This window comes from Lytechinus variegatus, chromosome 2, assembly GCF_018143015.1.
Source record: "Lytechinus variegatus isolate NC3 chromosome 2, Lvar_3.0, whole genome shotgun sequence".
In the NCBI taxonomy this organism is placed as follows: Eukaryota; Metazoa; Echinodermata; class Echinoidea; order Temnopleuroida; family Toxopneustidae; genus Lytechinus; species Lytechinus variegatus.
In genome coordinates, this window is record NC_054741.1 from 60027109 (window position 1) to 60050682 (window position 23574).

Genomic DNA, 23574 nt, shown 5'->3' on the forward strand with positions numbered 1-23574 from the left:
ATCGTGTGGGAGACATTATAAGAAGTGGTGTCTTTCTCAAGTGTCAACCCTAGACCCCACTCCACATGGTATATTCACATCATTTGAATTCTGATGCATGTGCACGCACCCACCCACCCTGCCGTAGAAAATGAGCAAGAGTTTATATGAAAGGAAAAGGCTCCACACACACACACCTACACTCACCGTGACCCTCGCACGCCATCGTACACACACGCGCACCCACCCATCCTCCAAACCACACACAGACCCGCGTATCTAAAAGACCATATTCGTCGAAACATTTCTTTCCGCTTTGTAATTTTAATAACAATAATAGAAATGTTCACAATCTTGGTGCGCTTCAAAAATGAATTATTGTTATACCGGTTGTTGGGCCCTACTTATAAGAAATGGAAAACAAATAACGCACAATTTTAAGTTCGTGATGGTGGCGATCGATGCAGGTATATATTAGCAATAACATGCAAATACTCTCGAGTGTGCCGTCTCGCCATTACACACTCATAAATGTGCATTATTTATCAGTTTGTATATGATTTCATCACCGAATTTGGTATAAGCCTACTTAAAAGAAACAAAGTTTACTATTTTCATGGCACTGATCGACATAAGGAAAATATGACACCCAAACTATCTAAACAACTACCAACAATGATAATCATTATCACAAGAACATGATAATTGCCTACAAATAATTATGATCGTAAAAATGTTCATAAAAATGATAGTGAGAATTATCATGTTTATGATATACGGTATATAATAATCATTACCATCCACTCTGGTCATTTTTTATAAAATTGTGTAAATATTTCTGGATTACTATCACTTATCTTGTCATGACTACAGACACATCACTAAAACGTGCCCTACACGGAGATGCCCCCCCCCCCCTTTATATAATTTTAATGTCAATATGTTTGGGATTCATATGAAAGCCTATGTGCTTACACTACGAACATGGTGTCCAGGTTGTATGACAGAGGCCCCTTTCCAATTGTCATTTTCATGTCCCATTTTGCTATAAACCGTGGCGTTCACGGGATGTTAAAGGTCAAATCCACCTCAGAAAAATGTTGATTTGAATCAATAGAGAAAAATCAGACAAGCACAATGCTGAAAATTTCATCCAAATTGGATGTAAAATAAGAAAGTTATGACATTTCAAAGTTTCGCTTATTTTCAACAAAATAGATATATGAACGAGCCATGCAGTTACATCCAAATGAGAGAGTCGATGATGTCAATCACTCACTATTTCTTTGTTTTTTTATTGTTTGAATTATACAATATTTCAATTTTTACGAATTTGACGATTAGGACCTCCTTGCCTGAAGCACAAAATGTTAAAATAATGGAATTCCACGTGTTCAGGGAGGAATGAAACTACATTTCACATAACAATGACGAGAAAATCAAAATATTTCATATTTCATATAATAAAATACAAAAGAAATAGTGAGTGAGTGATGTCATCAACTCTCTCATTTGGATGTAACTGGCTCGTTCATATAACTATTTTGTTGAAAATAAGCGAAACTTTAAAATGCCATAACTTTCTTATTTTACATCCGATTTTGATGAAATTTTCAGTGTTATGCTTGTTGAATATTTCTCTTTTTATTCAAATCAAGTTTTTGTTGGGGTGGACTTGTCCTTTAAACATGTACAATGCAGTGCATTTCGGTGTTTATTAAAGGACAAGTCCACCCCAACAAAAGTTGATTTGAATAAAAAGAGTAAAATCCAACCAGCATAACAATGAAAATTTCATCAAAATAAGATGTAAAATGAAGAAAGTAATGATATTTTAAAGTTTCGCTGAAATTCTAAAAACAGTTACATGCACATCCTGGTCGGTTACAAATAAGGAGACTGATGACGTCATCAACTCATTATTTCTTTTGTATTTTATTATATGAAATATTCTAATTTTCTCCTCATTGTCAAGTGAAACAACAATTAATTCCACTCTGAACATGTGGAATTAACATTGTTTAATGCTATATGATTAAGTCAAGTTAATCCTTATTGCCAAATTAAAAAAAAAAGATATATTTAAAAAAAAACAGTGAGTGATAGACATCATCGACTGACTCATTTGCATGTCACTGAGTTATGCATATCACTATTTGTGAAAAATAAGCAAAATTTTAAAGTGCCATAACTTTCTTATTTTACACCCGATTTTGATGAAATTGTCAACGTTATGCTGGTTTGATTTTTCTCTATTTATTCAAATCAACATTTTTCCGGGGTAGACTTGACCTTTACAGCAGAGCCAAGTAAAAATCCAAAACAAATTAAACTCTCATCTTATCAAGACTAAAATAAGGAGAGGAATATGATGTCGTGTTTGTTGGCACAGAATGGATTAATATTCTTTAAAAATTTATCTTACATATAACCACATTCCATCCTTTCAAATCCTACATAATCGCCAATACATTTTGAGTGCGTTTTGTACATGGCAAAATAGGTAGGTTTATAGTCTCACACGCACCATTAAAATGATTACAAGAAGAATGTAAAAAATATTCATTCCATCCAAGTCATTTCCAACATTTGACTTAACGAATTGGCGCATGCATATTTTGCTGTTAAGTATTCTGTTCGTTTTAACAAGAATCTAGTTTATTTTCACATTATAGTTTTAACCTAGTTGCAAAATGAGTATCGATCATTATAAATGATAATGTAGAATAGAAAATCTTTCTTTGATCATTGGAGTGCAACTTGCAATGCTTCAGTGATCATTCCTTCATAGTTTGCCTAGTCTGTAGACATAAATCAGAATGAGAGCTTGCATCAATTGCTGTTGACTTGTTTTCACAACTTTGCAAAAACTTTTTTTTTCATTCTTCATCAGAATTTGTATTGTTAAACTTGATCAAAGTCACTGCTGTGGCACACAGACAAAAGAAATCTGAGTCGTATTAAGTATGTTTAAGTACGTTTTCTACCCGACATTTATTAAAGCTTTTCATAGACCAAGTGTTTCACAATTCTCATTGACACGAAGATTCAAATGCTTGCAATTTGCCCCATTTTAATAAAAGAATTCTTAAACAGGGCTAATTTGTTTGTTGCATTTATACTCATCTGACCACGCAAAAATCATCTTGAAATGATAGACAAATTCACAGAATAGGCCTAAACGCAGTTTATAAAAATCCATATCACTATTTTTGGTCAAATACATTTAGGACACGGTAATTTTACTCAACATGACCTAACATTTATGACAAACAAGACACACAATATACTATTAACATTGTAAAAAAAACACGGATAAGACACCCCAAACGCTACTTATACCAGTATCACAATCTCGTAATTGCATCATCCCCTCATTCAAATGTCAATATACATCAGGGCTCTGTCTTAAAAAGAATTACGATTGATCGGATCAACCTGGTAACTATGGAAAGCCAGCAAAATCAACATATGAAATGCAGGTTTGTTAAAAAAATTCTAGATATGAATGTATACCCATAAATTCACTGATTTCTTGACAATCTGGTGTTTTTCTTTATTTACAAAGGACATTTTGCGAATTTCCTGAAGAAAAAATTATGACACTGATGGATTTCCATAGAGGTACTTTTTGATTGGATCAATTGTAACTCTTTGTAAGACAGGCCCCAGGACCGAATCTACAAGGAATTATGATTAATTATGGAAAGCCACCAACAACATATTTTACACCATTACATAAGCTCTGCCAATTGAAAATGGAAAAGAGCATGCATTAGTAGTAAAAAGCAATAAAGCACACAAGTGTACTGCCTGCTTTAGAGAGAGCAATTTAAAAGAACACATTCACATACATTCTAAATGATCGCGTTACTGGCTTTCCACAGTTGAGATTGATTTGATTAATCAGAGCACTTTGTAACACAGTGCCCCATAATTTTTTTTTTTAATCACCAGGTAGCAAATATTGCAGCTTAATTTCATGACATCACAGGAAAAATTTGTTTCTAACATTTCAAAAATATTTCCTGGTATTTTAAATCAAATTTCTCTTACATATAACTACAAATATTCAAATCGATGAAAATTCATCATTATAAAAAAATGAATGCTTAGCGCACCTTCAGACCAAAAACATCATTTTTTTACTTGTGTAAAAGCGATATTATCACAATGTTAAATACTCCAATGAATCTAAATTTCACTTTTCAAAAGAGACATTAGCCCTCGGCTTGCAAGTGATGAGTGATGTGTAAGAAATTAAAATTATGCTTGCATATTACATCCTAGAAGGGAAACTGTTGTAAGAGATAAATATTGCAATCATTGAATATGACACTAATATTACAAGTAAAGTTTGAGGTTGAACATTTAGTGAAAGAAAGTCATAACGGGGAAATAAGGAGAATAACAAATCATAGGGAACTTGATTCTGACACTGAAATTTAAAACAAAAATCACTCATCTATTCCATTATGGGCAATTTCATGTCATATTGAGTATCAAAGTGGATTGTATACATATACTTATGAATCACTTGGCTATGCTGGAGAAAGATATTCAAAATTTAGAGGTTTGCCAGCAAAATTTATGGTCTTGAAACAATCAGTATTTCATTTCATTTCAGGCAATTTCATATCAGTCTCATAGTAGACCGTAATATGGTAGTAATAAATTGTTTGTCTGATGCTGGAGAAAAGTTTTGAGGCCAAATGTAAATGTTTTCAAAACAAACAAGAACAATTCCAAACCTGTATTATCCCTCCTCTTTAAGCAAGGCAAAGGGAATCTTTTACACTACTTGATGTCAATTTGGTATTATTGGGTAATTTGAAGATTGGTGCCGACAACTGCATTTGGTGTTTGGTCAATTATTCCACAAGCCAAAGCAACACACTTAGAAATAAGGTTTGATCGAAAGACCAAGGTCATTTCAAGTTGAGCTATCAGATATTGTAACCCGTACATCGAAGAGAAGACCGCTGCAAAAGCATATCACAAGAGTCTGTTTTGTGTACAGGGCATACATAGTTGGTGGAGTGCAAGGCAATGAGCATACCCAAACTCAACTATTGTTGTGTAACATGTGAAATAACATCATTCACCAAGATAGTGGGGAGGCAAGTGAACTGGCAATAGGTAAGTGCATAATATGCTCTGTAACTCACGATAGTGATTATTCACCTGACTACTAAGAAAGCATGAATGCTTATAAGCAAGCAACCAGAGGACCAACGCCTTTAGGTCCTCCCCGAGAGACCTGGTAATGAGGATTAATGCCTTGCCAAAGGGCAATAGCACTCCAAGCGGGAATCAAACCCGGGTCACCGGAATCCAAAATCCCCGCTCTAACTCCCCCAATATTGTATGCATGGAACACCAAGCAGACTTTTACGACATAATTTTGCAGTAGTCCAATGGTCAAAATTCAAATCTCAAACTCCCTGTTACCAAATTTTATCATTATTTTCATATGTCCACATTTGGTGGTAAGAGCTCTTTGTAATAACACGAAGACCAACACAAACAGCAAATCAAAATTGACGTCGAACTTGATAAGACACCGTCAAGTGTCACTTCATATCATTCATATGGTAAATCATTGCTACAATGAAAGAGTCAAGCAAATTAAAAGAGATTTCACAAATCAAAGGAATGTTTAACACAGATGAATTACCCATTCAAAAAAGTTTGGCAGAATAGATTGAATTGCAGTATAAAACAAACTTCAGTAGCATGTAACTGCCCTTTGCTAGATAGTTAGAATACAGTTTGATAAATAAAACTAAAGATAAACATGAAATAAAACTATGTATGTACATGTGTATAGATATACATTCAGAACTTTTCAGAATTGATTGACTTGATTCAGACACCCAAAAACATAGGCAAGTAGAAAAGTAGAAAATAAATCTTCAATACCAGATGAATGAGGAATGTGACTTGCAATGTTCTGTTAAGTTTAGAATTAGACAAACTTGCAAAAACAGACAAAAATCATGTTTAGGTGCCAAAGAAACTGAAAGAGAATAGGTACAAATTCAGACATTTCCCTGAAAATTGGGGGTGCCCACCCTGCCTCCCACCCCCCCCCCCCTTTCTCACACCTGTTCTGTTGTGCATTAGAGCTTGTATTTCCCAATTCTCCTTGTTATAGACCTTATGCAGAGCTGCCAACCTGAACAAGAACATTTCAGTATTTTTAAAGCTGAAAATCAGTATTTTGGTGAGGTAATCAGTATTTTCGAAGAAATACCATAGGACAACACATAAAACTGAAACTTGAGAAATCAGTATTTTGCATGAAACCATCAGTACCCTTCTCATTTTTCAGTACTAAATACGTAAAATCCGTACTACTTGGCAGTTCTGCTTATGCATATGACCTCGTAACCTTAAAGTACCCTCCCTCAGAGAATATGGGAATATGTGAGAATGGAGATGCAAAAGCCATCAGCCTCTGAGAAGGATGATGTTGATGCATACGGTCTATTACAAAAAAAAAAATCAAAACTGAATACTGTATGAATACACAAACAATGAGATACAGTTTTCTACATGAAAGTGCTAACTGTCTCTCTATTCTACATTCCAGGACCACATTCCATAAAACTCGCTATCAACGAAAAGGTGACAATCTTCCGGTATAGAAGCTTCTGAAATATTTCAAATGACCTAGGGTAATTTCATAATTCCAGTGAATCCAACCCCTTGTATGCAGGATTTCCTGATATGTTTTATGTTTTTGCTTCTAGCTAATATGAAAAGATGTGATTATACATTCTTGTGATTTAAGTATTTCATGAAGTTGTGAAGTAAAAACAAAATGTGGCTGGACACACAATTAATTATTATAATTTTTTTATATTGAAATTGCCCCAAAACAGAGCTATAACAAGTAGGCCCAATGTGAGGGTGTACATTCTACTGAACTACCCCAGATGCATACACAGTCTAGAACCCATTTTACAATGAAATGTGATTGATCCAATCAATATCGACTATGGAAAGCCAGCAACATCGTCATGTGAAATGCATACCCTTTTCCAAAATAATCTCTCTTTGTTTTTGTATTGAAGGGACAGTGTATACACTAAAATGTACTTTATATAGAGAATTATGACGCAGGTGGCTTTCCATACTTTTAAGATTGAATGGAACCATTAAATATATCTGTAAGACATGAACCCTGGGACCAGTTTCAGAAAAGATTACGATAATCATTTGCCATTATGATAATACCATGGTACAAAAGCTCTGAGGCTAATTGAAATTGAGGTTTCCATGGTAGTTCCATTTTAAGTTACATGTACCATTATCATAGTATTCGAGAAATGGGGGTCCATATCCCGGGTTAGGGGGGGGGGTTCACTTCCATCGACCAGTGGATATCATGTGTGTCCTTGGGGTATGAAAAGGCACCCTAAATGCATATTTTCAATGATCTGAAAATGCCCCCTTAACAAGTAGAGCTGTGTAAAACCCTAGCCTTAACAAGTATTGGATATAAAACCCTGCCCTTATAAACAAGTTTCAGCTCCAGCACCCACCTTTAATGGGCATGAAACCTAACCCTTAATAAGTTTTCCCCATATGATTGTAGACATCCTGTGCATTTCACTGGCATGGAGTACTGGGAAACAGTTCATCACTTATAAATTTTCTCAGGAGTAGATCGGAACCTCAACACATTATACTGGTGCAAAATTTGCACCGATTAAAAAAATCATATTTTAGTCTTTTTACACCCTTGCAAATCAGACCCTTATCATGTAAATGACATACAAAAAAGTATACCCTTTTTTCAGCAATTTGATGTTTTTGACACCCTCATTACGTTACATACTAAACATGCTGCATCATGCCCTTTCTACACTCTTTCTTAGACACCCACGATATCCACTTGTCAATGGAAGTGGCCCCTCCCCGGTCAATATTTAAAATCCGGAAGGTCTGCCATCTTTCCTGCTATCACAGTACGCTCCCAGCCATTGATCCTCCAGACGATGGATCACCTGGACAACAGCTATGCCTGAATTCTCCTCCACATCCTGCCCTTTCGAGACCAGACCATCTACAACTTCCTGCATATGAAAAGATGGAATTCAAGAATATCAATCATAGATTACACTGGCCCGTATTCTGAAGTCGGGCTTACACTGTAGCTTACACCATGGTCCAACTCTGTGCTAAAATTATGGGAAGCAAAATGTTTCAAATTTTGATTACAGTGAATGCTTCTCATGTTTACTGTGCTCTTAACTAATTCTTTAATGTTGAAGGCAACTGTCATACTTATCCTTCCCAGGCAGTTAATGTTTTGGTAGTGAAATAAGCTGATACATTGAACCTCTACTGTTAAAGATTTATGTAACAACTGGCTTTCCATAGTTTAACCACAACTTAAAACCAGAGTTTAAATAAAACCCGACTTCAGAATACGGGCCATTGTATCTGGTTATTACAGCCCATCTAAAGCCTTGCTAAAGGGTCTGTTACAGTGGTGATAAAAAATTTAGAGAAACCTCACCAGAAAATGAACATAGTTAAAGTGTTCACGTTCTGCCCTGTTTTAGATATTAAATTGAGAAGGCATGTGATAATAATATTACAAACAATAAAGTTTGTTGCTTTGCTTTGGGCTCGCCAAACATTCTGATGATGTGGTCAACATTCAACACTCAGCATGAAGGAGTGCATTATATGGTGGGGTTCACTCACTTTTGAGCACCGCTGTATGTGGATCATACTCGAGTATCATCTTGCATTCAAGTGTAGAAGCCATTGAATGTGTTTTTCAGCCCTTAGAATTCAAAGCACTCTACAGCATGGATTTGGCACTATATGAGTCCAATTTATAATCATTATCATCAAATTTTGTATTTAGTAGCCCCTAAGATTTTGATTTGGCACCTAGCGCACTCACTCGATAATGTTTTTATTTTACTTGACATAGCCCATTGATCGCTTACTTTCTATATTCAGTAATTGGATATTAGAATGCTGCTGACATAGATTATTTCCTGAATTTTCAGCTCATACCATGCCTAAGAAGGGGTTTTATATTCATGAACACACATGTGATCTCACCCAAGGATTATTTTTACCGAGTGTGAACACAATTGATGCAGGAATAAAGAAATGAGAGAAATTTGAATAGAAACTTGAAGAAAAATAAAGCACATGGCCTATATCATTTGACCTGCTTTATCACTTTTTTTATCTACTCATTCAAAATCCGCAGACTTTTGAAAACAACCAAATGAAAAAAAATGTTACCACTACAGAAAATGAAAATAGTATACTTTGGGTTGGTTTACAATGAACAATCGCCCATTTTTTTTTCCAAGAACATGTACATATATATATATACCCACCTGAGGGAATCCTACTTCGTATCGGGTGGCATTGGGAATTAGCTGATTGTGAACACGTCTCCTCTCGACACCATCTTCAAGACTCGAGCCAAACCAGAGTGTTTCCATGGTAACCTGGAAGAAAAGAATAAGAAATGCCCTATGTAAAACCTGTAAAATGCAAGAATTCTGGTCAAAAGCTCAGACATTTTCATAATAAATACTAATATCATAGCATTGATGTGGCTCCATCTATCGTGAAATATCTTTTTGTAATGCGAACAGTTAAGTTTGGACGAGTATCATAGTGACAAGAACTTTAACCCATTGACAAAGGGAACAAAATATTAATCAATTACATGATCTATTGAAATGGAAAATTACATTCAACTGGAAATCAAGTGTAAGCCCCCATATCAAGAGTATTGGGGTCTTGACAAAATCAAATGCAACATAACTAAAACAAATTTGATTAACTTACACTTTCAGTCAATAGATTTCAACATCGATGATGCTTGGAAATGGGGCAAGGTACACCCAAGAAATAAATGGTAAATTCACATCTGCAACAAAAAAAAACGTACCAGACTGGTTGCTGTGGTGATTCTGGTTCCTCCAGATGCTCCCACAACCAATTCAACATCTCCCTCCTCATCAACCATGATTACTGGCGTCATCGAAGAAAGAGGGCGCTTTCCAGGAATGATGAAGTTTGACGGGGACGGAGGCACTCCATAATAGTTAGGAGCTCCGGGCTTGGAAAAGTCATCCATCTCATTGTTAAAGATTATCCCTGTATTGTTTCCTCGCACCTTGGAGCCAAAACTGGAAGTGGGAGAGCGTTGGAAGAATTAGGAATATTGTTGTTCCAAGAATAAGTATATGAGTGGGACTAGTTGTATAGACAATTTACCAAATACTGAAGGATCCTAAGAGCTGATCCTAAGAGGAAGGATCAAGGAGAAAGAGCAAGAGGAAGATTAAGAAGGGAAAAAATGAGGAGGAAAAAGAAGACAGGGAGGGGGATGAGGAGAAGATGATAAGGACAAAAAAGAAGAACAGACCGAGGAAAAGAGTAAGAACAAACAAATTAAAGAAAATTACAAATTACCCATTCACTTCACCTGGGTCGAGTGCAGCACAGTGTGGATAAAAGAGAATGTAGACAAAAAAGGAGAAAGATAATGAGAAAGAAGAGGATAAGGAAAAGGGGGAGGAAAGAAAGAGAAAGGATAAGAGGAAGAAAAAAAGCAGAGCAAGAATTGCTGCTGGAAACAGCATACTCACTATGTATTAATAGTACTGGTAATTGAAGCAGCATTTCCAAATTGATCCACGACTGAAATATGAGAGGTACCACCATCTTCTACAATTTTGAACGACGGATCGTAATAATCTGTATCGTGGGTGCGATCATCAGTTATCCTAGCACGTATACTATCTGCATAATCTTGGGATGTCAGATTTGCTACAAGCTGAATGGAGGAAAGGAAGTAAACAAAGTTTAATTATAAAGAGTACCCAGTTTTCAGCAATGCAGAATACACACAAATTAAACTGAATTCAAGAAAGAATAACTTAAGAGATAATGCAATTTAAGGGGGGAACTGAAAGGAAAATAAATTACCCAAATACAACAAAATTGAGTAGATAGAGCAAAAGCAATACTGCGATTCAGCACATTTTTCCACTCTAATTTCATAACATATTTTGCTCCTCAAAATGTACAGTATACAGGAGTTACAACATGCTTTTACGCTTCCCTTTTTTATTTTGTTCTTTGTGACAGATGTTGCAATAAAAAAATTATGATAATTGCCCAGTAGTCATCAAGTTATAAACCATGATTATCATAAATCTTTGAGTAGAAATTTTTAGAACAATGATTGCATTAATCGCTAGGGGGTATTCATTTGTCTCGCAATCTACTATGGTCAACAAGGAAATTCGTGATCACTCTCGCAAAAAGTGTTCACTGGCTTTCTAGGAAATTCGTGATCACTCTCGCAAAAAGTGTTCACTAGCTTACAAGTTCACGAGCTTTCGAGTGCCGCTGCAACTCTTTATCAAGTGACAAGGATTGTCCGATATCGTACTGTATTTATACTTATCTCCAAGACCGTACGCACAAGCGCGAGAACAATAGGTGGGCACTGATCCGTTGTGTGATTGGTCAGGAGTTATGCAAATTTATGCACAATAAGTTATGCAAAATAAGTTATGCAAAGTTATTTGCATAACTCCTGACCAATCACACAACGGATCAGTGCCCACCTATTGTTCTCGCGCTTGTGCGTACGGTCTTGGAGATTAGTATAAATACAGTACGATATCGGACAATCCTTGTCACTTGATAAAGAGTTGCAGCGGCACTCGAAAGCTCGTGAACTTGTAAGCTAGTGAACACTTTTTGCGAGAGTGATCACGAATTTCCTAGAAAGCCAGTGAACACTTTTTGCGAGAGTGATCACGAATTTCCTTGTTGACCATAGTAGATTGCGAGACAAATGAATACCCCCTAGCGATTATTTCAATCCGCAATAATGAACCTATTTAGTATTAATGATTGCATTGCCATAATTTTTTTTCAAAATGAACAAAAAAAGACAGCGTGGACCCACATGTACAAGTAGAGCTTATTGATTTTTTGCAGAAGATATATGGATCAATAGTTCAAAAAACCCACAGGCATTTGGGCCCGAATTCATAAAGGTGGTTTTCAAAACCATTGGTTGAACCCATGGTTTATGCAGATTGCCTATATAAATTATACTTATTTACCTCATATACTAGAAAATGTCCAATGCTGATGCACGCTTTTGTCACAGTAGGCCAAATCAACGCCTGTTGCCATGGTTATCCACGTTAATTTATTCACGAGTCCACTGTTTTGAATTAATGAGTCCACTCTTCATTCCTGGACTCATGAATAAAATAGCATATTTAACCATGGCAACAGGCGTCAATTTTGCACACTGCAAAAAAGCGCGCATCAGCATTGGACATTTTTTAATATACGCTGTAAATAAATGTAATCTATACAGGAAATCTGCACAAACCATGGGTTCAACCAATGGTTTTATAAACCACCTTTGTAAATCCGGACCTTGGAGTTTCACTGTGTGCTAGAACTCAGTCAGTTACACTTCGTAATTCCGAAGGTTCTTTATTCCGAAAGTTCGTAATTCCGAAACACGTAAATTGCCTATACCTCGATGTTCGTTAATCATAAAACGTAAAAGGGTTCGTTAATCCGAACATTTGTGGCGTTTTTCCGAAGGTTCGTTATTTCGAAGGTTTGATATTCCGAAAACCAAATAAGATTCGTTTTTCTGAAGGTTCGTTAATCCAAAAACGAAATAAGGTTCATTGTTCCGAAGGTTCGTTAGTTTGAAAACGAAATAAGGTTCATTCGTTAATTACGAACCTCATTTCGTTTTCGGATTAACAAACCTTCGGAATTACGTACCTTGGGAAATATGATCCCATGGAATATCCGAACCTTCGGAATAACGAAGCTTCGGAATTACGAATGTATGCGCCTCAGTCACCCTTTGATACTCACGTCTGCAACGTCTACAAAGTCTTCATCCCCCAAGGCACTCCTCTTGGCATAGGCAAACTTGAACGCCTCGATAATACGGTGGTAGGTAAGAGTCTCATCTCCAACGGATTGTAGACTTTCTGGGGTGAATTCATACCCTGTGAACATGGGGAGATATAACATACGATCACAGGAGATTAAAGGGAGAGCCAACTCTATATGTGTTTTAAAAGCACATTTGCTCCAACAAAAGTGCTGATATTTTGAAAACAAGCACATGAACCCCAAATTTTTAATATTTAAACCTCTTAAGTATACCTTTCTCCACAACCATGCAAAACTTTGTGAAAATGACATGGGTTTTAAATAAAGTGCAGCATTTATTGTACTTCTTAAAGTAGTTATATAAATTTCAAATCTTTTAGATAAGCTTTTGTTGCCTTCACACCTTATATTAAACTTGAAGGAGCAAGTACTCTTTGAATAGCAAACAAATAACAATATGAGTGGATTCTTTATCTTTATATAATTCTGAACTATATAATGTAAAAGTTGGTGAAATTAAGATGGATTTTGAATGAGTAATAGAGGTTTACACTCAACATCGTGATCTCGTGGGGTTTAAAAATTCAAAATCATTTTTATTGTGTATTTCTTGAGACCTTGCAAATGATCCCCCGACCTCCCGGTTGCGAGACAGACGCTCTACCAACTGGGCCAACACACCAGTACAATATCAATAATTGAAAGTAAAAACATTACCTGCTGGAGCAAACGAACAGGAATTAATCCAAGATTTTTATTCAGAATTACGTAAAAACGGGATCATGTCTGAATTCCCTAGATACTTTACTACAGAGCTGTAAAAAATAATGGGAATATCTAGGTTGAATTATATCTTAGATTTCCCCCAAAATATGAATAATTGGCAGGAATGCTACGTATGTATAAAGGATGAAACTTAGGTACTAATATATATTACACTACGTTGTACTTACCTTCTAATATATTCATAATGAGGGAAAACACAGCACCGCTGCAAGGAGGGGGACAGGTATAAGTTCTATGACCACTAATTTCTATATCTAGAGGAGTTTTGACTGCCACCTGGTATTGAGCAAGATCATCTACACTCACGATTCCACCTGAAAAAAAAATGACATATTGAATATTTAGCAATGACTGATGCAGGAAATCTGTAAACATACATGTGTGTTAATATAGACCCTTTATGGTACTAATCATTTTAAGAATAAATTAACATTCATTTTCATGGTTAGGTAAAATATGACAAATGTTCAATAGAACATTCATCCAGTTATATCATTCTTTTTTTTAAATGAGCAAAATATTGAGAGTCCATCATATAGTAATAGCAGTAGTAGTAGTGGTGGTGGTGGTTGAAGTAGTAGTAGGAGGAGTAGTAGAGGTAGTAGAAGTAGAAGTAAAAGCAGTAGTAGTAGTAGTAGTAGTAGTAGTAGTAGTAGTAGTAGTAGTAGTAGTAGCAGTAGTAGCAGTAGTAGTAGTAGTAGTAGTAGTAGTAGTAGTAGTAGTAGTAGTAGTAGTAGTAGTAGTAGTAGTAGTAGTAGTAGTAGTAAAAGTAGTAGTAGCAGTAGTTGCAGTAGTAGCAGTAGTAGCAGTAGCAGTAGTAGCAGTAGTAGTAGTAGTAATAGTAGTAGTAGTAGTAGTAGTAGTAGTAGCAGTAGTAGCAGTAGTAGTAGTAGTAGTAGTAGTAGCAGTAGTAGCAGTAGCAGTAGCAGTAGTAGTAGCAGTAGTAGTAGCAGTAGTAGTAATAGTAGTAGTAGTAGTAGTAGCAGCAGCAGCAGCAGTAGCAGCAGCAGCATTAGCAGAGTAGAAGTAGTACTATATTATCATTTTGGGGACAGGGGATGATTTCCTGGAAAGAAATGCTGATCTCTTTTACCTCTTTCTTCTATCTCTGTTGCTATGGTGACTGAAAGTGATCCATTATAGAATGCGACCGCACCCTCCGCAGCCAGTGTACGCATGGTTTGGGCCAGCTTTCGCCTATACATGGTACCATTTTCCTTTAGAATGTTCCCATTTTCATCTAACATTACTTCCCTGTATGAGAGAGAGGGAGGGGGAGAAGGGGGAAACAGAAATTAAATATTTGGAAGGTTTGCGGGACAGTTTGAATAGCAATAACAGTTTCCCTCACTGCAAAACTATAACAAAGAATCCTGCCAAGAATCCATGATACAAGACAGAGGGCAGAAAGAAAAATTATTGTCAATACTCTAAACAAGATCAGAAGACATATCTAAGCAAATTTTTTGCAAAATTTAGCTCTTTCCTTTCTAAATGAAACCATGGTAGTAAAATATTAACAAAGATGAAATTTGAACCTATTCACTGTAGACCGAGGGGGAGGGGCACTGGCCTCCGAGCCCCCCCCCACCTTGATATTTTGCCCAATATTTTTGGAACACATAAAGCTCGTGCCCCCATGTTCTGTGACTTTTTTCCTTCGTCTCTTGAATCTTTTAAAACCTAATTTGCGACATCCGAGTACGCATTTCAATATTACACATCATTTTGTAAGTGCATGACAGACCTAAAATTGCTCACAAACATGATTTTTTGTACAAAGTCAATACACATTGGGTTTTCAACCAAATATCATTCATGTATTATATTTACTTTTACATACATTTGCTACGAACATGATAAAGATTTTATAAGGACATTTGGAGCTCTATTTAGGGAGTTAGAGTAAAAAGTATGATTTTGCATGCTAGTTATTCGTAAATTAGATAGACATAGTTAATAAAGAGAAATATTCATGAAATAAAGTTTTGAAGGCTATGTCCCAGGCAAAGTTTATGCTAATTTTCGATGTGATCACAAGGTCAACTGCCTAGATCATAAGGGGGGGGGCCTGCGAGCCCACCCCCCCCCCTCCCTGGCAGTATGATCTGCCAAATACCCCAGTCTAGATGGGTTAAACATTCAAATATTTGTACATATTAATTAGAGTATATAAATCACTTAAGTAAAATAAAGAGAAACAAAAGAAAAGATGAGATGAAAAAACAAAAATAATAGTCCCAATAGACAATATTCGATCTACTTTACGAGTAATTAATTTGCCATACATGTACATCTATTTTTTTGCTATTCATTTATTCTTTACGAATTCAGCATAATTTACATATTTTGGAGTTGATATTGGTGTTATTCTCATGCGCACATAATTATGCAGAAGTTAAAATTTCAACGATGTTAAATAAAACCGGCATTAATATTCTGGATATAAATGCAGTAGATCAAACCTCATCGCGACTGGCACCAATCCACATGTATGGCCGGATATGAAAATACTGTAATGGAACACCATCTAAATAATTGATATTTGTATGGTAGAGGTATCTATTTTCCAGAGTTTATTTTTTGGGGTACACTGTGGATGATTCTAAATTATTGATGTCAATCGTTCTGTTCAGATGAGATGATGATTCATTGAAATACATGTTTTTGACCATTTCTGTCTCTCTTCAGTACATACATGGAGAGGAAATATACGCACAGACACGGAAAGCGTTGCATTGACAAATAAAGGCTAGATAAAAGAGGTCTGATTGTAAATATATCAGGGGTGTGAGTGGTCACAAATAAAAAGATCTGAAAAAAGCTGAACAGTGCTGAAAAAGTCTGAAATAGAAAGAGCTCCCATACATTTTGTACAGAGGGAAGCCAAAATAAGCAGAAACTAAGCTGAAAAAAACAAAACAACTGAAATCAGATAAAAATCTGAACTCTCACACCCCTGATATATACAACTAAATTTCTAATTCACAGCTTAATCACCTTGTAAGTTTTAGTCAAAAATATTATATGATATACATGCTCACAAAAAGGATCTTAAAGAATTGAGGATTTTTTTTTGGTGGGGGAGGCCAAAATGATTGGTTACACTTCGTAATTCCGAAGGTTCTTTATTCCGAAGGTTCGTAATTCCAAAACACGTAAATTGCCTATACCTCGATGTTTGTTAATCCGAAAACGGAAAAGGGTTCGTTAATCCGAACATTTGTGGTGTTATTCCGAAGGTTCGTTATTCCCAAGTTTCGACAATCCAAAAATGAAATAAGGTTCGATGTTCCGAAGAATGTTCCTTAGTTTGAAAACAGAATAAGGTTTGTTGATCCGAAGGTTTGTTAAACCGAAAACGAAATAAGGTTTGTTGTTTCGAAGGTTCGTTAGTACGAAAAATGAAATAAGGTTTGTTAATCATTACGTTTTCGGACTGACGATCCTTCAGAATTACGAACCTCATTCCGTTTTCAGATTAACGAACCTTCGGAATTACGAGCCTCACTTTGTTTTCGGACTAACGAACCTTCGGAATTAGGAACCTCATTTCGATTTTGGACTTAAGAACCTTCGGAATTACGAAACTTCGGAAATACGAACCTTTGGAATAGCGAATCTTCGGAATAACGAAGCTTCGGAATCACGAATGTATGCAAAATGATTAAATGAACCCATTTTGTAGGTCTCTCACCTCAAGCTAGGATCATTCATGATACGATCACTATTTTGGTCAATGGCCCTTGCTAGGGCTGGGCCAACAGTAAAACCATTCTCAGCAAGTTCTATGGATGGTTTGAAGAGGTTTCCCCACGGAAGTCTACCGAACCTTTGATGGGCCTCCCAGTATCCCATTATCTCACCAGGGACTGCGATAGCAAGACCACCTATATGTGAAAAGAAAAACAAAAAGATAAAAATAGTTGTAACCAAAAGAAGTAATAATCAATTACAAATGAAATCAATTATCTGTAAAATTATAACATAACAATATGGTAATATGTCGGGCAGGACATGCAAGAGTGGGGTACCCAATAATCATTAACTAAGTCATTTTTTTAACATCATTTGCATAATTGCATCATTTATGTTTTTTATATGAACATACTTCCAGTAGAAATATCTCACAAGCTATCGGCATGATTATATTTGGCCTACTTAATGTGTTTCATCATGTGTTTCATCAGCAAAGAACGAATGGTGGTTGTCTGTACCAGATTTATCTCTATCCCTATATGTGGGTCAAAAGAAGCAGCCACAGTCTGTCTTTTGGATTACGACTTTAAAGGTCTGGTCCAGATGAAGATAACCACATCTAATTGATGCAAGTCTAAAAGAAACTCAATTACACACCTAGGCGGAGTTCTAGTCTGCATTATGCACTATTCCAAAAGCCATGGTCTGTGCCTGCAGATTAGGAGTTGTTCAGCATAATAGCAAAAGACTGGGATAATTCAGTGTGAGAGGAAGCCTGAATTGGCAGTAATAATAAGGTAAAGGATACTGTATTGTCAATCTCTATGGTAGCTTTCCTATGGATCTAGCGAGTGACTCCCTCCCCCCCCCTCAAGTGAGGAATGGCCAATCTGGCAATGTCTTAATCGCCTACGGTCTGGAATAGGACGGTGCAAAGTCCTTATGCAGATATAGGGCTACAACATAGATGGGGACGCTGCTTGCGAGTGTGGGGAGGTTCAGACGATGCAACACCTTCTGGTCTGCCCCCTTCTACCAGAGACATGAACTGCCGAGGAGGAGTCCTTTAACCCCAAAGCCAGATCTCCACTGGACAGGTCTTGTGTAGTGACCCGAGAAGAAGAACCTCATATGGGAGAGAACTTCAGAGAAGTCTGATGATATTGCCCTGATTTTTTTGTGTGTGATAAGCACAGTCTACAGCATTACCGGCCTGTACCACCATCATTTTGATGATGGCAGTGCTATTTCCTAAATTTGCATCAAAAATTGCCTTGTGATATGACACAATTTCCTATGAGCACAGTACATAGCAATAGACCAGATCATAGTTACTTCATGGACAATTTTTGTCAAATGACCTTTCATTTCTTTCATCATGATAGGCAGATTTCAAAGCATGATATCACGTAAGCTTGTCTTACATAGCAGGATGAAGAAATTGAATAGACCAGGTGACTAAAATAGCACGCCAATGAGCACTTAATGAAGGCATTTGTTGCATTCCTACTTTGAATGCATATCTTAGCATGTTGCACAATGTACTTGACAAACTGTGAAATACCAGTCGTTCCTGGAAGCATTGTTGTTTTTTGTGAATGTAAATGAAAACGACAACTCAAAAGAATATATGAATAATCAAGACATCAAATTTGGTGCTTATCTCATTAGATTTTAAAGCACCATGTCACTTTAGTACAAATGACCGTCTTCTGATCATGCGTAGAATCATTTGATCATGCACAGAAAGGAAGTACAAACGGGCTTATTAGCTATGCCAGCTTGGCTGCCACAGAAAATATATCATTGTGTCTCACTCCAGGTTTTTCCATGGGGCTGGCAAACATTGATGAAATCTTTTAAGTGACCTAAACTGCTCATAGCCTATCACATTTGAAAAGTGTATTCCTTGTGTGGGTACCATTGGGACAAAAAAAAACCCCAACAGAATAAACCTTTCATGGGGGTGAGTGAATGACCAGTGATCTGTAACTTTACTTCTTTACAAACTGAATAAAAGCTGGAAAGAATTTTAAACATAAAGGCCTGAATCATTATGAAAAGGAACCCATGCTTCATCATGCTTGATCAGTTTTGGATTGTGCGGTGTGCGTATTACTGAGTGAGCTACACTAAATACTCCACTGTCATTCACTAGTCTGCATGCATGCACAGACAGATCCTGATTGAAATTGTGATCAATAATAAAGTGGGTCTTGAGACAAGTCTAGCATGAATGCATCTTTGTTGTTTTGAAGTCATCCCTCGGTGAACTGAGCCTTCAATGCAAGTTCTGGTCAGGAACTTTGGGCTGTAAAGAAAGACCAGTTTGAAAAATGCAGAAAGGGCTTCTGGAGGAAAGAAGAGATCACATTAACCCATTGGAGGCTAAATGATTTTGTTATTATATTTTGCATAGACTCCAACCCATATGTGGTCTTAGTCTCCAATTCATAAACAAGTGGAACACCTCTGGCAGTCTCGGCTGAATTAAACGATTCGAAATGGCAGCAGTACGTGCTGACTTTGAAAGCAGCTATCAAATAATTATTCACAAAAGAAAACATTCATACATGTATGATAATAAAATACTATGTCCATTGACCCAACATGACCTTTGACCATGATCATGTGATCTAAGACATGTACGGAAAGATCATTCATACTTGATTACCCTTATATCTATGTTTCATGATCTGCATGTGAAGATCCATAAACTTAAGTTATGATGCCAATTCCAGAAATACCCCCAACACAGCTAAAGTTCATTGGCCCTAAATGACCTTTGATGTTGGTCATGTGACCTAAAACATGCACAAGATATTCAGGGATACATGGTCACTCTGATGTCCCACGTTTCATGAACTAGATCAATAAACTTTTTAAGTTATGATGACAACTCTACAAATACCCCCATCATTATCAAAGTTTCATGACCTAATGACCTTTGACCTTGGTCATGTGACCTGAAATTTAGGCAGGTTCTTCAGTGATACACTATCACTCTAATGTCCAAGTTTAATGAACTAGGTCCATATACTTTCTAAGTTATGATGACATTTTGAAATCTTAACCTTGGTTAAGATTTCAGTGTTGACGCCGCCGTCGGAAAAGCAGCACTTTTTTCAAGTCTTGCTCTGCTATGCAGGTGAGACAAAAAAAAAACTGTTAAATAAAATGATGTACTGCATGTATTTTGTTTGTCTGCCTGGAGTCATATCGAATCCAAGCAAAATTTGCATTTGAAAGGCTTTACAAGAAAACATACGATTTATTGATTTTTTTATATACATGCCTATGGGCAGTGGAGCAGAGGATTATCTTTTGTGTTGGGGGGATGCAACTACAGATCCCCTCCCCATAAACAAAGTAAAATCCTCTGCCCATGTATTTGCTCCTATACATGTACCTAAGCTCATTCCAATGGCTTGCAAATGTTTTCCCTTTTGGGGGGGGGTGGAGGGGGAGGATACTTTGACTAGTCACCTCGCTACAATGCAGCATCGCCAGGAGAAAAAAATTCTAGTGTCTTTTTTCTGGTCACATATAAAACCTTTGCACACCAACACAGTTGAGTGTCTTAATCCAAATGGAGCCACTAGTTAATGCCTTAACAGAACCCTTTCTAACACAGAAAACACAGTGTATAGTACACATGGTTTTTTTTCATAGTCCTGAATTTTCATTTTTTAAATACAAAGATTCAATTGCCATTCCCGCAGGGTTAAAAAAAAATTATGGTACTAGGATGACAAATCAAAATTCATCAATTTGTTGACATACTGTACCATTTTTTTACACTGTGCCTATTAACAGCAAATCACTCCCCTCGTGACTAGGTCAGGGCCAAACAGCAAGTGAGACCCTGTTCACATTCACTGCACTGAACTGGTCCATCCTAGACAAATCTAACTTAACTGGTCCAGATGTAAGCTTTATTATTTTCAAAGTCAGCAAGTCAGCAACTTCAGCAACGTAGATTACTTTTGCTGCCAAAGGAACTCTTTGAATGTCGGACAATTCAAGTCCAACAAAAACATGCAAATTTCCGCCAAGCACAAGAATCTACTTTAACTGGTCCAGGCATACATGTACCTCAAAGTCAGAAAGTCAGCAAGCTGGAACACTCTTGCTTCTAAAGGAATACTTTGAATGTTGGACAATTCAAATCTGTACAACTTTGTCTTGCAAAAAGATGCAAATTTTTCGCCGAACAAAGAAGTGCCTTTCTTGCACGGTTTCTATTCTGAGTGCATCATGGATTGGAACTGGTTATGTCTACAAAACTAGATGGATTTCTTAATCTTTTCACGGTCCTCACTTCACAGATCATTAGTGGACCGGTCCAGAAAAGGGATTATGAGCAGGCCAGGGTTTCAGGAAATTAAATGTAGCCCAAGTTCCACATACACTTTAGTATTGCATGCTTTCCTGTCACAGACATGCAGGTTTATAGGTCAACATATTTCATTTGCAGAAGCATATTTGAATACAAAAGAGGCACATGACTCAACAACTTTTTTATGTATATATTGCAGAAAATAGGGAGCTTTCAAAATAAGATTGAAGGTCAACGGGAAAAGCAATCAGCACCATCACTTAGGGTTTGCCAATGATTCCCTTTAGTAGGCCTACTTTCCAATCTGTAGGATCATATGTACAAAAGATGAACTATATATATATATATATATATATATATATATATATATATATATATATATATATATATATATATATATATATATATATATATACATACATATACATACATACATGTAGACAGACAGACAGACAGAGAGATAGATAGATAGATAGATCTATCTCTGTATGCTCAGCTTAGCTTGCAAGGCAACCTGCTACATGTGGATGGCCTGAATTGAATGAAATGGTACACCATTCGCTTCACTAAACTGGTGCTGGACTTCTTTTATGATCTATTTGCTTTTGGCCTGACAAGGTCTGTACCAACATCCTAAACTCTGCCCATACTGTCTGTCCTCTGATGGTTGTGTTGTATTTGTAAAGACAATAGCTTGAGTGCCATCTTGGAAGCCAATAATAGGGCCGGCCAAACAAGAGTGCACAACTGGAATAATGCATTCTAAATGTATGTGTGCTGTTAAAAAAATGTCAGGCATTTAGTGGCCCCCTTTGTTTAATATTTGTAGCTTTAAATTGAACAAAAGCCCATTTCTAATTTGTATAGCAGATTTTTCAGTTAGATCCTACAAATGCCTAATATTGTAATATGTATGGGAAGTATTTATAAAGATGAAAAAGATGGTAGACCAAATAGTTCAAAATGAATATTAATAATTTCAAATGTTACAAAATGTAATATAAAGATTGAAATGCTTCTAACCCCAGTCATATCTATACAGATTCAAATATGGAAATTATGGGCTAGGTTCGGTGCACATGATATCTAGAATCTTTACTTTGCCTGAATTTTTTTGATAAGATCTTACCTGTAGTCGAAGCATCTGAACTTTCGTTTGTATACATGTCTGTAGATGCAAGAATGGGTGCTACTTCTCTGGAATCTAAAAAGTATGGCGTCTTGTTCTCTCTTTCATAGTACATTATGAAGCTACCTCCTCCTATACCCGTACTGTGAGCATTATACAGTCCCACGCATAGCAATCCAGCGATGGCTGCATCCATGGCACTTCCCTTATTCAAAAGCATATCCCTGAAAACCCAGAGAGAAAAGCATACATTTATATAGAAGTAAGGAAAACCCGGGATGACAATCGAAAGTTGGTCACAAGTTCCTTGAAGACATCTACATGTACTATCAAATGAATAGGGCCTGTCATTGTGGATATTCAAACTACATAATAGAAAAGAATATTAATCAAAATAGTATGCAGCACTGAGAAACATTTTATTAAGCACAACATATAGGTTGCATATTGTAAGTTATTTCTTTAATCTAAGAAGGGAATACTACTAGTTTTTTTTGCTATTATTTTTTTTCTTATTGTAAATGTAGATAAAAAAAGAATTATGGAATACCAAAGTACAATTTAGAGATATTAGTATAAAAAGTAATGAAAATGTTGTAAAAAAGATTTTTTTAAGTGGAAGAAATATTGAATAAAGCTTAAGGTAATGTGAATTGATGGTGACACAACATCTGCCCTTGCGAAAATTTCTCCTGGC

The 23574-nt window shown here is 36.3% G+C and overlaps 1 protein-coding gene across 2 annotated transcripts in view; it reads right to left on the reverse strand.

The window, feature by feature from the left end:
- Window positions 1–7740: 7740 nt before the first annotated feature.
- The window catches only part of LOC121408518 (glutathione hydrolase 1 proenzyme-like), a 34422-nt gene continuing 18588 nt past the window's right edge, over window positions 7741–23574 (reverse strand). For both annotated transcript variants that reach the window (XM_041600004.1, XM_041600003.1), the window contains exons 3-11: window positions 22878–23101; window positions 17408–17600; window positions 14804–14964; window positions 13878–14024; window positions 12901–13037; window positions 10623–10810; window positions 9920–10160; window positions 9357–9470; window positions 7741–8063 (exon numbers count right to left, since the gene is read on the reverse strand). In XM_041600004.1, the coding sequence (XP_041455938.1) occupies window positions 7917–8063; window positions 9357–9470; window positions 9920–10160; window positions 10623–10810; window positions 12901–13037; window positions 13878–14024; window positions 14804–14964; window positions 17408–17600; window positions 22878–23101 (1552 nt within the window). In that variant the 3' untranslated portion in view covers window positions 7741–7916. The remainder of the gene's footprint in view (window positions 8064–9356; window positions 9471–9919; window positions 10161–10622; window positions 10811–12900; window positions 13038–13877; window positions 14025–14803; window positions 14965–17407; window positions 17601–22877; window positions 23102–23574) is intronic.